The following is a 16,680-nucleotide window of genomic DNA, read 5'->3' on the forward strand; positions in this document are numbered from 1 at the left end:
TCTAATAGGTTTAGTTACTTTGTACCTTTTTTTCTGTTGATTTCTAAGAACTGGTATAACCTGTTTAAGTTGTATTCCGACTATAAAGTGATCTGTGTCTGCATCCGGTCCTCTATATGTTCTTATGTTCTTTATACATTTTTCCATGTCTTTTTCGATGAGCACATGATCTATTTGATTTATGGTTTTTCCATCTGGTGATCTCCATGTTCCTTGATATATTCTTTTGTGTTGAAAGTACGTGCTCATAACGATCATGTTTTTTTCTTTTGCAAAATCTATTAAGAGGTGACCATTTTCATTCGTTGTTTCATGCAGACTATATTTTCCTATGGTGGGTGTGTATATTTCTTCTTTTCCTATTTTGGCATTAGCATCACCTAGTACTATTTTTATATCGTATTTGGGAATATTTTCGAATACTGTATCTATTTGACTGTAGAAGTCTTCCTTTATCTCTATGTTTTTCTCTTCAGTCGGTGCATGTATGTTTATAAATGTTATTTTTTGGTATTTTCCTCTTATTCTTAGTATGCATATTCTCTCTGAAATTGGTTTAAAGTCAACGATTAGATCTTTCAGCTTTTTGTTTACTACAAATCCTGTGCCTAACATTCTATTTTCGCCTCCGCTATTGAAAAATAAATAGTCATTTATTTCCATTGAGTTTTGGCCTAGTTGTTTCGTTTCTTGTAGTGCTACTATTTCGAATTTATATTTTTTACATTCATCTACTAGGTGTTTCAGTTTTCCTTCTTCGTATGTTCCTCTTACATTCCATGTTCCTACTAATATATGTTCTTTTATGGGCTGCTTTTCATTAATAATCTGTACATTTTGTCTATTTCGTGTACCTGTACTTTGCCATGTCATCTCCGTTATTTCAGTCTGCTTTCGTTGTATTGCTAGTTTTTTGGTTGTATATTTTTCTCTTTTATGAGTTGTTGTTGGTTGTTATTCCATGTCCATATTTCACCATTAATGATTAGCTTCTGGTATCCTATTTTTACATTTTTTCCATTATGCCTCTCTACCATAGCCTTGCTTCTAATTTCTTTCTGAATAATTCTTTCTTCTTTTGACATATCATCATTAATATAGATTCTTTCGTCCTTTTTGGTTTTTAATTTACTTTTATTTTTCATTACTTCTATTTTGTTTTTCACGCTGTTGAGTTCCACTATGACAGTATTTTCTCCTATTTTCCTTGCTCCATTTACATCTACTGAAACTTGTAGCTCTTTTTCCATAAAATTCTCCATAGCCCCTCGTAAAACTTTCTGATCATTTGTATCAATTTTTATTCCTTGTATTATTACATTTTTTCTCTTTCTTTCTCTTTCCAATTTCTCTATTTTTTCATTTGCTATACTAATTTCTTTTTCTAATTGACCTATTTGTTTTATAGCTTTTTCGTTTGTTTCTCGCAGCTTTTTTATTTCATCTTTGTAGCCGCTTTGTTGATCTTTCAGTTCTTTAATTTCATTCTTTAGTTGTGTGATTTCGTCTCCAGATCTATATTGTTCTTTTTTTATGTCTTTTATATCCATTGCTAATTCCCTCATCATTTTCATCATTTGTTCCATTCCACTTATGTTATCTTCATCTGTTTTTTGTGATGTTCTAGCTGTTATTTTTGATTTTTTGCTGGGATGTTCCTCCTCTTCCCTTCTCCTTTTCATTTCATCATCTAATTCGCTATCTGAACTCATTGTTCTTAATTCCTAGTTATTTTTCGTGCTAGAGTTATTAGTCAATGCGTCACGGGTGAAGTTTCGTGGAGAACTCTACTCACAGTTCAAATTCCCACCCGCACCCGCGCTAGCCGTTACTAATTTTCCAGCACTTTTATTCCTAGGTAAAAATCAAAATCAAAATCCGGCCCTGGTTATCTGTTTATAATAAAATTAATTATATTATAATAAAGTTTTCTACTTACAGCTGATTCTGTTTATTAATATGCTTTATTTTCCTGTAGAAATACACCATTCACAATATTGTTTTGTTTCCACCTACTGCAAAAACCTGCTTTGTTTATATTCGATATCACACAAGTTTTTATCACTTTACACAAGAATTTAATTCCTTATCGTTGGAATTACTTTTTTCCGATTTTTTCACTGTATAATTAGTTAACTAATTAGGTTGTTTATTTATGTACCTACATATATTGGTTTATAGTTACACTGCACTTTTGTATAACACAATTGTTTTATTGCTATATCTGCCCGAGAATCGAGTTAAGATACGAGCTAAACACGTGTGTTCTATTCGCTGGTCAGCGACCAAAACTCTAACCATTAATATTCCAATGCAAAATATTAAATATCATAACTATATATATAATTTATTACTATTATTATTATCTTTTCTTTTTAATATAAAAAATAATATATTATATTATCTGTAAGAAATAAATGAAAATTCAGTCAACACTACTTTTACTAAAATTAGATGTATTATGTGACTCATCAAAACCTGCAAAATCCATATTATTATCAGAGGTTAAATCAACGTTTTTTGAAAATACACTATCCTGAGAATGTACACGATTGCTTGTTAATGAGAGTGCAAAACTTGGGACTTGTGATCCCGTATACTTTTGTGAATCATTTAATTTGTTTAAAATCGGTAATCTAGGTAAATTTCTGCTTAGATCCTCATTTAATAAAGCTTTATGCGCCTCTTTGTCATAACCAATGTCTTTAAGAATTACTTTATTTTTCCTTTTAACTGGGACCACATGACTTTGACTCTGGAAATGGGGAGTGGAGGATGGGGATTTTTGAAGTGCTTGAGTAAATGCTCTGGGTGAGCTGGATAGTAAAGAAGGAAAATCCCTACTTCTCCTCTGAAACATTCTCGAATTCTCTGGTTTTTCCTTAATTGGGGGAAACAGCTTGGCAGCTTCAAAAAAGGTGAGATCTTGGAAGACCATTACTTCATTTATCTTTTTTTGCCTTTCGAATTCTTTGCAAATTTTATTTGTGGCAAGGTGATCAAGATCGCAGTATAGGCATTTTGGTACAGAAACTGTGCAGCTTTGTACTGTATGTTCATCGGAACATTTCGGGCATCTTGCTTTTCCCCTGCACTGTCTTTGTGAGTGCCCAAATCTTAGGCATTTGAAGCATTGCTGTACAGGAGGGATGTATGGATCTACTGTTACCAAGTTTGAATATATGATTATTTCTTTAGGGGGAGTTCTTACGTCAAAGAGTAGTTGTACAGTTCCTGTTGGAATGTATGTAACGGTCCCATTGCTATCTAAAACTCTTCTGTTAAGTCTTCTTGCCGATATAATTTTCACGTTTTTTTGTAATTTACTGTCGTTAACTATGTTTTCCATTGAAATATTTATACTTACATCTCTAATAATACCCCTTGATGTTAGCATTTTTTGAGGTATATAAGCAAGAAATCCTTTCTCAAGGATTTCTGTGCTATTTAGTACCATATTTGCCTGTTTGGAGGTGTTAAAAATTACTCCAATTCTATTCATGCCTTTTCTACTAATTTCTTTAATTCCAGTCGTACCCATTGTATGAAATACTTTCCCAATATCCATAGGATGGATATTTCCTGCTTTTCCCTTGTCACTCTCTATCATAATAAGGAATGGGCCGAAGTCAGTGTCCTTGTATTCAACTTTTCTTCTACTAATATTTTCAATCCTAGATGATAAGTTATTAACTTCTGTTAACATGATCTGATCGTTTTGGAATTTATTTTTTAAAGCACAGAGTTCTTTTTCTATTAAATTAATGTTATTTTTATGTCTCGGGGCTAGCATGTGTATGGAATTTAAAAAATTTTGCGAGTTCAATGAAAGCAAAGCATAGATCCCGCCCCCTTTGTCAGGGGGGCCGGGAGAGTTTGTGTCCATCTCCTAAGCCAGCCTCTACTCTACTATACTACTGCTACTATGATTATATAAAGGCAAAACTTACAGAAAAGTCCTTAGTATTTCTTATTCACTACTAACGTATTAACCCGTTTTAACTTTTAACTTAACTACTAAATTAATGTTCAAACACTAACTAACTATATCTACAGTATAATTACTTAATTTATAACAATTTTAACGCGATGATTTAAGACTTTTCTAATTTTTCACCTCTGCAAAAACCTAAAAAAACTTTCAAATGTATCAACACAACAACGAAGATCCACAATGAAGTTATTATTTTCACATTTTTGAACTGTCAATATTTTTATTTTATCATTTATTTTTTAAAAACAATACAGTTGATAAGATACCCTCAGTTGCGGAGAAAGTATTAAAATAATAAAGATTTTTATTCAGTCAATGGTGTGAGCACTGTCAGTTAAATAGTAACGTGTGGATTAACTTTTACACACATCCTACTGTGGCAAATGTATTATATTTTTCAAAATTTTGGAATGCGTTTACATCGTAGAACAATTTTAACTTTTGATTTTAATACAGATTTCAATTCTCTACAAATATTCTCTCATGACTTTTGATGTAAAATAATTAGGGAAGCAGGAATTCAACAGTTTAGAATTTTTCATTGAGTTTCCTATGGCCCGTTTTATGATTCACCACCCGGTAGAAGGTTGGAACTCCAAGAAATGAATATATCTTGAAACTTTGCAGGCTTAGTATATTTCTACTCAATGCTTTAAGAAGGTCAATGCTGCACTATTTATTGAGCTACGTTCGAAAGCTGGATATTTTAATACTCATATTTTCACGGTCTATCCATTGCATAAGTGGTGTACCTCTTCCTCTTCTGTCTACTCATGGTCACCGTACTGTAATTTTTCTGGTTCATCCTTCGTCATTCAAACTGGCCACATGATCTGCTCAGTTCCACTTCAGCTATGCTATGCGCTCTATAACAACTGTGAAGCCTGTCCTTCTAATTTGTAATAGACCTGGATCCCGCGTACCAAAAAAAAGTTGATTAATAGCAAGCTGAAAATTTGTTAATAGCTTAACGGTATCTAGTCGGACAAACTTTGATGTACAGAAACACTGGAACAGGGGAAGTTTTAATTGAGGAACAGTTTAAAAATTTGAAACGTCAGATTACGAAAACGTCCCATGTATTTTGTCGGACAGAACATCCAATTGATTTGTTACCCTTTCATTAAACTCTCATGCAAAAGTCAGACTGTTATTACTAACCAACATGATTCCTGTCATTTGCCATGTTCTTCGTGTTCCACTCATTAAAATGCCCAGTGGGTGATAAACACCAGTATGATTTTTGCATGAGAGTTTATTGAAGGTAACAAATCAATTGGAAGTTCTGTCCGACAAAATACATGGAACGTTTTCGTAGTCTGACGTTCAAATTTTTAACCTGTTCCACAATTAAAACTTCCCCTGTTCCAGTGTTCCCATGCATCAAAGTTTGTCCGACTAGACATCGTTAAGCTATTAACACATTTTCAGCTTGCTATTAATCAACTTGTTTTTGGTACGCGGGATCCAGGTCTATAAGCTATTTCTGTCCAATTTGAAATCATTTCATTCGGTGACGTGTTAAATATTATTTGTTCATTTCTTGGACTTCCCCAACGCTATATAGATAGTTGCAGAAAGACACGTCAATAGAAAAAAACTTTTTCGAAAGAAACAAAATTTTTTGTATAATACTAGTCAACATTATTTAGTCTTATGTGATTCAAATTAAAAATCAAGGTAAAAATTTTACTTCATCTTAATTTTTATTTTATTTTCTTTTATTTGTACATTCGTATTTCAGTTGCGTTGCTTTCTACTTATTTTATACCATTATTTTATTTTGGTGAAGGTTTTTTTTATTTTAACTTCCTTAATTTCACTAAATTTAAATCTTACATTCTCAGTAGTGTAGTGTTCACTGGCTAGTTAGCATGATCACGCACAATATTTATAAGTTAAAGAAATTGATGAATAGAAACTACAACAAATATCTTTTTATTTCTGTTTACTACAAAAGAAATGCCATTTTTTTTTGACTGTCTTCAAATATATTCAGAAATTTAGCGATTAATGGAACTATTAGAACTGTGGTCGTGAATATTTGAACAGGTTGTCATATTAGATGTGGCAACATTGTCAAGGCAACATTGTCAAGGATCACATAACTTAAAGCCATTGGTTTTGTTATTGTTTTAACTATCTATAATGGGAAATAAGCCACAATATTATTAAAAAATGATTTTTATTAACGTTTCGACGCCCAAATCGGGTGCCGTTGTCAAAATACAAAATACTACAAAACGGCACCCGATTTGGGCGTCGAAACGTTAATAAAAATAATTTTTTAATAATATTGTGGCTTATTTCCCATTATAAATAGTTAAAATTGTAAAAATGCCACAAGAAAATAGCTTCAGAACAACATTTGTTATTGTTGTTGACTATGGACCGTGATAGTCGTGACGTCAAATCAATGTTGGCTACTCTGAAAAGGTTTCCAAACAAAGCAAAAATTCACACGTGGTGTTTGTTTTCGTTTTTATAATTGGAATATATTGCTTGTAGGATGTTTAATTTTTACAAAATGGTAATGTGTTGGGTACCCGTGATTGTAATCAATGTTCATACTTCATAGTATATTTCCCACCATATTTCCAAATAGGACTGGTTAAGAACCTGAAGAAACGCAGTAAGTACTATGTAGTGTGTAAATCCTTGATTTTGTGTAAGGACATTTATAAAATTAAAAGCAATATGATTGATATGACTAACAAGGATCGTGTTTTTAGAAAAAATGGGCAGATGATTGTTAAAACAAAATAAAATTAAAGATGATTACACAAATCACGTGTATAATCAATTGCCAGACGTCAAACTTTTGCTTTGTTTGGAAACCTTTTTGACGTTTTGACGTCACACTATCACGGTCCATTTATAATTAATTCTCTCCTTTTCATGGGACTGTACCTTTTAGCACCATCTTATTGCTTTGTCAAATATTTTGGAAGTCCTGGAAATATATTTGGTACAGCACTTTCTCTAAGAGAAGATCTTTTTCTTGGAAAAGTATTAAAAAAACCAACAGAATGCATGTGCAAACATACACACACATATATAGTATTTTTACTACAAAAGCGATATTACGTAGCTCAAAATTTTTGACGTAAGAGAACTGTCAAAACATTAGAATGTGACTTTTCATTATAAACGTTTTAAATATGTTTATTATAAAATGGCAATAATGAAAAGTCACATTCTAATGTTTTGACAGTTCTCTTACGTCAAAAATTTTGACCTACGTAATATCGCTTTTGTAGTAAAAATACTATATTTTATATTTTTATAGGACCTCTAACCCTGATGCCAAATTTCAATGTTCTGGCCGTGTATTGCGATGGATATGACTTGATAAATATAAACCTTAGTGCTGTCTGTTGGAGATCTAAGAAAACCGAATTTGTTCACGCGTTTACTAAGCAATTATATAAAAAAAATTAATCAATTTGCAGTAAAAGAAATAAAGAGTTATTTTCATAGTAGTTTCACAATACAATCTCAAAAACCATTCCCAGTGAAAATTGTTTCGCTAGGTGCAAGTATAGAAGTGGAAAGCACGTCAACTATCCAAAATTCTCCGGTGCCCAATCAGCACCTTCGTCTAAACCGCCATTTGACTGTTCCAGACTCGGGAGGGTCTAAATTGACTATCAATACTGCGTTCGGCAGCCAGCTTATCGAGCTGTCGGAGGAGAATAAAAAGCCGCGAACGAGGCGAATGCTGTCCAGCATAGCCTCGAGTTGCGATGAACAACAAAGAAGTCAGGTAAGGATAGAAGCTTATACAGTGGAACCTCGATTATCCGTCTCTCTATTAACCGTCACCTCTGTTAACCGTCAGGGTCCATACATAAGTTATATCATTGTTTAACTAGACAATGTCTAGGTCTAGATATACTTACAATGGTTATATTTTGTTCTTATTTGGGGCTCTGGATTAAATTTGAGTTTAAATAGGTAATGATAAAAAATGATAACGTGCTTTTAGAGTTCTATTTTTAGAATCGCAAGCCGAAAATAAAAACGCACAGCACAATAATTATTAGTCAATATCTGTGTGTCACCATAATTCAGTGTGTCACCATAATAGTATGAATTTTTATTTTTTTTTAATGTTCTGTTAACCGTATTTTCGATTATCCGTCATACCCTTGGTCCGGTGCCCTGACGGATAATCGAGGTTCCACTGTACAAGAGTTTGATTTTTATATCTTACAAGCATTTATGTTTGTTCATTGTCGGATTAATACCTCTATGTATGTAAGGTTGTGCTCCATCTTTTGCGCGGTTAGCCGATACTTCTACCGATTGGTGATTTATCTCTTGCTATTTTGACCACACATATCTCCCCCAATCTGCTTATGTGGTTATTCATTCTTTTTTCTATTTAGTGTCCATCTGAATATTCGTACACTGAAATGTACCATGTGTAGTGTCCATTCTGAAATGTAACGTTCATACACTGAACGTTACATTTTTTCTGTCTTCACTCCTCGATATCTCAGTATATTTCCTGTAATTCTTCTCACTACTCTCATCTCTGCCGTTTCCAGTAGTCTTTGTGTTGTGGCTGTATCGGGTCTCGTTTCTGATGCATTTGGGATTGTTGGTCCTACACTGGCATCTCTATTAGCAAGCATATTGCCAATCTATTTGCTTCTTGTACTTGATTTCTCACTTCTTTGTCCAGGTCTCCGTAGCTGAACAGTGTAATTCCAAGGTATTTTATTTCCATTACTTGTTCAATACTGATGTTATTAAATTCTATTTTACATCTGATTGGTTCTTTACTGATTACTATTCTTCTAGTTTTATGAAATAAGATTGTCGTATTGAATTCTTTTGCTCTTATATTCAATCTGTGGACAATCTTTGCAGAATATCTTCATCTTGGGTACTCAATATTGCGTCTTCTGCGTAAAGCGTTGGTTTGCTCGAAAGCGGCACCGACCAACTGCGACCGTAACACTGCGATGAATGACGTCATAAAAAACTGTACCACGCAAAGTAATAGTGTTGGTTTCCAAGGATGCGTTGCAAGCCACCGCTTGCTGAGTTTGCACATTCCATTGCCCCAGTGAAGAACCTTGAATTTTTCACCGTAATCTGACGTAATTCATCGCAGTGCTACGGTCGCTGTTGGTCGGTGCCGCTTTCGAGGAAACCAACGCTTAAGATAATATTTTTACCATTTGCCATTTTTGATGCCACTTTAATTTTCTCTTTTAATATCTTTAAAACCACATTATCTTCCATCTCTTCTGTTCTATTGTTTTTGAACAACTTATTGATGTGTTCTGTCCATCTTTTTAATTTTTGTTAATAGTATTCAATACTAGTTTCCCATTTGTATCTTTCAATATTCCAGTTTTTTTTTGTATTATTGTGTGTTAATTCTTTAATCTTTATGTGTGTGTGTGTGTGTTAAAATTATCATGACTTTCTTGGTATTCTTTTATTTCTGCGCATTGTTTTTTTACCATTCTTCTTTCGCTAGCTTAATTTTGTATTTTATTTGTTTATTCACTTTTTTGTACATCTGATTATCTTTATTTTTATGTTGACGTCTTTCCCCCATTAAATCAAAAATTTCCTCTATCGTCCAATAGAACAAGAAGATCTGGTTGTTGTCAGAATCTCTTTTTGAATTTGATCTACTTCTGTCTTTATTAATGACCATTTTGTATCCGTTTCAGTATTTTGTACAACTTGTTGTTTAACATTCATTAATCGATTATTGATAAAAACAACAGAATTACGACCGAACGACTGTTCAATTTCTTAAAAGAGGCATATTCTTAAAATAAATACATTGCATTATCAGAAATATTTCTAACAACAACTCACTAAAATATGTTTCAATTTGGTTTATTTTTAGGGAATGCTGAACAAGATCCGTGAATCCAAATCGCTAGACCCGCTTCCGATGTCAAAATCCAACAAAGCCTCGGACCTTCTCGACAAATTCTTAAACGGAGGAAGGAGATCCATGAGGTCCTTAGAGAATTGTGACAAAATCAGCGAGATCCAAATCATAGCTCTACCCGAGGACAAGATGATCAATAATAATTTCCCCAACGGGAATATCTTAAATATCCCAAGGGAAACTATCAATGTTTATGGGGATGACGTCCAGTCCCCACTCCTCAATACCAATAGTCAGCTTCCGGTTACTATAAGGAGGAGAGGGGGCAGTGCTGTCGATGATATGCCAGAGAGTGAGTTCTCAAAGAAGTAAGTGAATTATTTTTTACACTATTCAATCATAAAGGGTGATTCATTTAGAAGTACTTTTTTGGTGGGGATTTGACGGGAAATCTTATAAGAATCATATCACCTGACGTTGCTTTTTTATTCAGTATTGTTTGACATTTCATCTGGAAAGACTTAGCCTGGCACAGCGTCTAGAAATTATTCAGTTGTATTCGTATTACGAAAATATGCGTTCTATAAGGAACGTGTTTCGTGCGGTTAGAGCAACTTATGGTCCACATAATCGGCCTACCGAACGCACAGTTCACTATACCATCAGTAAGTTTGAAATCCAGTTTTCATTATGGATAACACGTGAGCAAGTAGACCACATTCAGCACGCACTGAAGAAAATATAGCGGCAGTAACGGATGGTGTACGCGAAAATAATGAAGAATCGATTCGTCGCTTGCCGTATGCAATAACTTGGCGTATTTTACCTAAGGATCTTGGTTTAAAAGCATACAAAATTCCATTAGTGCAAGATCTGAAGCCGATCTACCTTCCGAATCGTCACCGTTTCAATCGATGTGCTCTTGATAAGCTTGCAGAAGATCCACTGTTTTCGGAAAAAACATCATTGTTTCCGATGAGGCCCATGTTTGACTTATTCTTCTTCTTCTTGTACCACGTTCTTTCAGAACGTTGGTTACCATCATAGCTATCTTAATTTTATTCACTGAAACTCTAAATAGCATGCTTCTATCAACACAATACCAATCTCGCAAGTTCTTCAACCATGAGGTTCTTCTTCGTCCTGGACTGCGTTTGCCTGCTATTTTTCCTTGCATGATATTTTGCGACAACCTATATTTGGGACCTCTCATTACATGTCCGAAATACTCCAGCTTTCTCTGCTTGATGCTTTTTATAATCTCAGTAGTCTTGCTGAGACGTTCTGGTATTGTGGAGTTCCGAATCTTCTCCACCCAAGAAACTTTTGAAATTCTTCTATAGCACCACATTTCGAAAGCCTCAAGGCGATTTAGATCGATTTTATTCACAGTACAGGACTCGACAGACGTAAGACCGAGAACACGTTGCAGCGAAGTAGGCGGATCCTCAATGCCAATTTTAGGTCTGTGTAGTAGGTCTAATTTCGCCGTGACTTTCTGCGTTCTTCTTCTTCTTGTAGTGCCTATCCGTTTCGGTTGTTGGCGACCATCATGGCAATCTGTACTTTGCACACTGCTGCTCTGAAAAGATTTGTAGTGGTTGTGTTGAACCACGTACGTAGATTTTTCAGCCACGAAATCCTTCGCCTTCCTGGTCCTCGCTTTCCCTCTACTTTTCCCTGTAAGACCAGTTGCAGCAGTGTATCTTTCACTGTTCCTCATGATGTGACCGAGGTATTCGATTTTGGCTGTTTTTATTCTGATTAACAGCTCTTTTTCTTTTTGCATTCTCAGCAAAACACCCTCATTAGTAATGTGGTCGGTATAAGATATCTTCAGGATTCGACGATAAAGCCACATCTCAAAGCCTTAATTTTCTTGCAGGTGGCGTCTGTGAGAGTCCACGACTCAACTCCGTACAACAGTATAGGAAAGATATAACATCGTAGTAATCTGACTTTTATGGGTATCGACAAATCATGACATTTGAACAACTTTGACATTTTTTGAAATGCAGATCTTGCTTTCTCTATCCTACATTAATTTGATTTCTATAGAATGGTCCCAATTTTCATTGACGTTCGTACCAAGGTAGGTATATGTTTTTACTCTTTCTATTTGCTGACCATTCACACTGATTCGTCCAAATTGCTGTTTGTTCTTAGAGATAAGCATACATTTTGTTTTCTTAGTGTTTAGTGAAAGTCCGTATCTCTGACTGACCTCCGCGATTCTGTTCATTAACTCCTGCAGGGCTTCAGAACTGTCAGCGAATACCACAGTGTCATCTGCGTATCTTATGTTATTGATACATTCTCCGTTAATTCGAATTCCGGCCTCAACATCATCCACTGCTTCTTGAAAGATTTCCTCAGAGTAGATGTTAAACAGCAGTGGGGATAGTATACATCCCTGACGGACCCCACGTTTGATTTTGATATCGTCTGATTCTCCTGCCTCTGTCCGGATAGAGGATGTTTGATTCCAGTACAGATTGCTGATAATCCTTAAATCACAGGTGTTAATTCCAATATTGGTTAATATCTCCATCAGCTTGTCGTGCTTTACTGTATCGAACGCTTTATGGTAATCAATGAAACATGCATAAATATCGCAATTTACGTCTCTACATCGTTGAAATAGCACTTGTATACTAAATAGAGCCTCTCTTGTACCCACTGCATTTCGAAAACCAAACTGTGTTCGGCTGATTTTTTCTTCGCACAGTCTATATATCCTTTGATGTATAATTTTTAGAAATAGTTTTAAAATATGGCTCATTAAGCTAATGGTTCGGAAATCACTGCAGGATACGGACTTTGTTTTCTTTGGTAAAGCAACAAACGTCGACTTTAACCATGTTTTTGGTATTACTCCGCTTAAATATATGTCGTTAAATATTTTGGTTAGGCGTTGAGTACCGTCAGTGTTAAATAGTTTTATGAGTTCAGCATATGCATTGTCAGGTCCAGGAGCTTTGCCATCTTTTAGTTGTGATATTGCTCTTTCCACTTCATCTGATGTGATTGGTAAGTGGTCATCACATATGTAGGATGGAGGTTGCTCGGATCTAGTATCATCAAAGAGTTCCTGTATGTATTTTGTCCATATGCTGATTTCTTGATTTCTGTCTGTGATGATATTCCCCTGTTGGTCTCGCAATTTGCTAGCTGTGTTGGATTTCTGAAGACCAGCTGCCTGTTTCACCTTTTTATGCATGTTAAACGTATCATATTTTTGCTCTAACGACTCTATCTCTTCACACTGTGATTTTAACCAATTTTCTTTGGCCTTTCTTATTTCAGTTCTTATTTGTCTCTGAATCGTGTTGTACATTATTTTGTTGTTTTTTGATTTTCTTCTTTCTTCCATAAGTTGTAGTATATTGTCGTTCATCCAACTTTTTCTCATCTCTTTCTTTTCTATTAGATGTTCTTCTCTGATGCTGTTAAAGGTTTCAAATATATTTTGGAGTGATTCTTCGGCATTATATGTTTGCTCCATATTAATTAGCTTCTCTGAAAGAATCTGTGCGACTGTCTCTTTTGTTTTCTTATCTTTTAGTATTCTCATATCGCACTTTTTGTTGCTGTTCTTTTTTGCAACCTTCTTGAATCTAAACCTAAATTTACCAACAACAGGAACATGATCTGATGATACGTCAGCACCGGGGTAACCCTTAACCGATAGGCATCCATTACGGAATCTCTTGTTCACCATTATGTAGTCAATTTGATTCCGTATTACGTTTCCTGGTTGATCTTGCGGGGAGACCCAGGTGTACAAGCGTCTTGGTGGTAGTTTGAAGAATGTGTTTAGTATTGCAAATTCTTCTTCTTCTACAAACAGTTTTAATCTGTCTCCCCTTTCATTTCTCTGTCCTAGACCAAAATCACCTATGAATTCACCGCTCCTCCCTTCACCAATTTTCGCATTGAAGTCACCCATAATAATAGTTATATCTTCTTTTTTAAGTCGTTTAAGTGACTTTATCAACAACTCATAGAATTGCTCTAGATCTTCTTCTGGTTTATCGCTCGTGGGGGCATACACTTGTAATATATTTAATTTGACGGGGCTAGTATTCAGTTGGATTATTATTAATCTTTCAGAAATTGGTATAACATTTGTAACATATTGACGTAATTGGGGAGACACGATTATTCCAACCCCATATATATGTTGACCATCGTCATTTCCTGAGTGATATACCATGTGGTTGTCAACAATACAAGCACCACTATTTGGCCACCTCATTTCGCTTATGCCCATTATACCGATTCCGAGTCTGGTCATTTCTTGAATGGTATTATGAATTTTTCCAGCCTGATACATTGTCTTCACATTCCAGGTACATATTTTAATAATCAACTCTGCTGTTCTTAGAGACACTTTTCCAGTTCTGTCACAGGGGTTTCGCTGGGTTACGACCTGGGAGGCCCTGTGGTCTAACGCTTTCTGCGTTACAATATTTAATTGCTGTCCAAGGTAAACGATTTTATTAACTTGCTCAAGTTTGGTATTATTTACCTATATAGACCGTTTTATATTCTGTTGTTTACTAATTACGAGTATTTTGGTTTTCCGTATGTTCAGATCCAGACCTGCCTCCCTACAACTCTCAACGACACTATAAGTCGTGTTTGCAGATCTTCTTGACTAGATGCTAGGAGTACTGTATCGTCCGCATATCGCAAATTATTAATGGCTTCACCGTTCACAACGTAAATAACAAAATGTCCATATTTGTAGTGATGAGCAACCCGAAGAGGTTCAAATGTTGCCATTACATCCAGAAAAAACAACTGTTTGGTATGGTGTATGTGCCTGTGGAGTCGTCGATTCATATTTCGTAAAAACAGAGGCCGACCAGAATGTTATTGATAATGGAGACCATTATCGCGCCATGATAACGGACTATTTGGTGCCTCAAATTGAAGCTCTTGTCTCGACAACATTTGGTTCCAACAGGATGGCGCCAGTTTCCATACAGCTCATGGAAGCATGACTTTACTGCGAGAATGATTCGCTGAACAATTTATTTCACGCTTTAGACCAGTGAATTGGACGCCTATAACCTGTGACATCACACCTCGAGACTTTTTCTTTGGGGCTACCTAACGTCCAAAGTCTACATGAATAGATCGGCTACGATTGAGGTATTGGAGGCCAATATTACTCGAGTCATTTTTTTTAGCGTATGGCTTAATTACATCACAGAATATATTTAGATTTATGCATTATACAATGCATCACAAACAGATGTCCAGTTTTTTTATATATTCGATTGACCCCTTCGGTTGCCATTACAAAGTCTATAGGGTCGCCTGTGTATGCTCTGCGTGGGCAGTCCTGAACAATGTGACTGATCGTCTGTCTTCTTGCAGCGCCGCAGTCACAAGAAGGCGAGGGAAGTTTACCCCATCTGTAGAAGGAGTCGGCGCATCTTCCACAGTCTGTTCGAATTCGATTAAGGGCTGCCCAAATCTTACGGGGACGTTCAAATTCGCTAGGTTTTACTATGATGTCCGGTAGACTATGGTATTGCGGATCTGTCTTACTTTCCCAATCTTCTCTCCATCGGGTATTTAAGTCAAAGTTGGATTGCTGCAGCGCTTGAGCAGATTGTAGAGGGGGTAACCTGGATAGGAGACGGTTTCCAAGAATATCGGGGATGTCGTTGTGGACTAGAAGCTGGCGACTGTTCATTATTTTGTTATATTCTTTAACTAATGCATGTTCGCGGCGTAGGTTGGGTGGTGCTATATTACTAAGGGTAGGTAGCCACATTGTAGAGGGGGCTTAATTGTGCTTGTTATCATACGCATAGCACGGTTTAGTTGGGTGTCGACCAGGTGGGTATGCCTGCTATTTAGCCACACAGTATTCTGCCACCGGATATATCAGGCCAAAAGCAGAGGATCTTAAAGTTGCTGCTGTGGACAGCATGTAGTGCATCAGAGTTTCTGTATTATATTGTTGCGTGTTTTCAATTTTGCTGCTGTTTTCGTCAGGTGTTCTCTGAATGTGAGCGTTCTGTCTAGAGTAACCCCAAGGTATTTCGCGTATTTATTGTGTTTCAACAGCTTGTTATTAAAGTACACTCGCAATTCTCTGTTTGCCAGCTTGTTGTTGAGATGAAAAGCTGATACTTCAGTTTTTATAGTACTTGGTTGTAGTCTCCATTTCTTAAGGTATTCGCTGAGGATGGATAAGTCATTCGTGAGAGTGATTTCTGTAGTTTCTAAAGATCGGTGGCTTGTTGCAAGGGTCCAGTCGTCAGCATATCCAAACTTTCGAGATTCGGTTTCAGGCATGTCAGCAATATAAAGGCTGAAAAGTAAAGGGGCAAGGACAGAACCCTGTGGAAGGCCATTGTTAAGTTTCATCTGTCTACTCGTCTCCTTTCTCATTATAACCTGGAAGGCTCTGTTTGTCAGCATGTTGTCAATGAGGTTAATTATCTTTCTGCAGGGGATAATACGGGCCAGTTTATATATTAATCCCTGTCTCCAAACAGTATCATATGCTGCTGTTATATCTATAAATACTATTGTTGTCTTTTGTTTCTTTTGAAAACTAGCTTCTATAAAAGTTGTTAATCACAGCACTAGGTCATTGGTCAAATACCAATAGAAATGCTCGTACGCACCATCGTGAATTGGAACTTCAGAATGGACCATCTTGAAAGAAATTATCGTTAAGAACTACTTGTAAAGAATAGTTCTTTTGTATGATAAAGATTTTCATTTTCAAAAATTCATTTTTTTCATTATCTTTTCTTTTTGAAAAAAGTACCTCTAAATGAATCACCCTTTA

The 16,680-nt window shown here is 35.6% G+C and overlaps 1 protein-coding gene across 3 annotated transcripts in view; it reads left to right on the plus strand.

Moving 5' to 3' along the window:
• Positions 1 to 16,680, plus strand: part of LOC114325468 (receptor-type guanylate cyclase Gyc76C-like) — a 435,588-nt gene that overhangs the window by 407,208 nt on the left and 11,700 nt on the right. For 2 of the 3 annotated variants that reach the window (XM_050648929.1, XM_050648931.1), the window contains exons 22-23: positions 7,528 to 7,760; positions 9,873 to 10,228. In XM_050648929.1, the coding sequence (XP_050504886.1) occupies positions 7,528 to 7,760; positions 9,873 to 10,228 (589 nt within the window). The remainder of the gene's footprint in view (positions 1 to 7,527; positions 7,761 to 9,872; positions 10,229 to 16,680) is intronic. The other variant, XM_050648932.1, reaches the window with a different exon arrangement.

This window comes from Diabrotica virgifera, chromosome 4 (assembly GCF_917563875.1).
Source record: "Diabrotica virgifera virgifera chromosome 4, PGI_DIABVI_V3a".
Lineage (NCBI taxonomy): Eukaryota > Metazoa > Arthropoda > Insecta > Coleoptera > Chrysomelidae > Diabrotica > Diabrotica virgifera.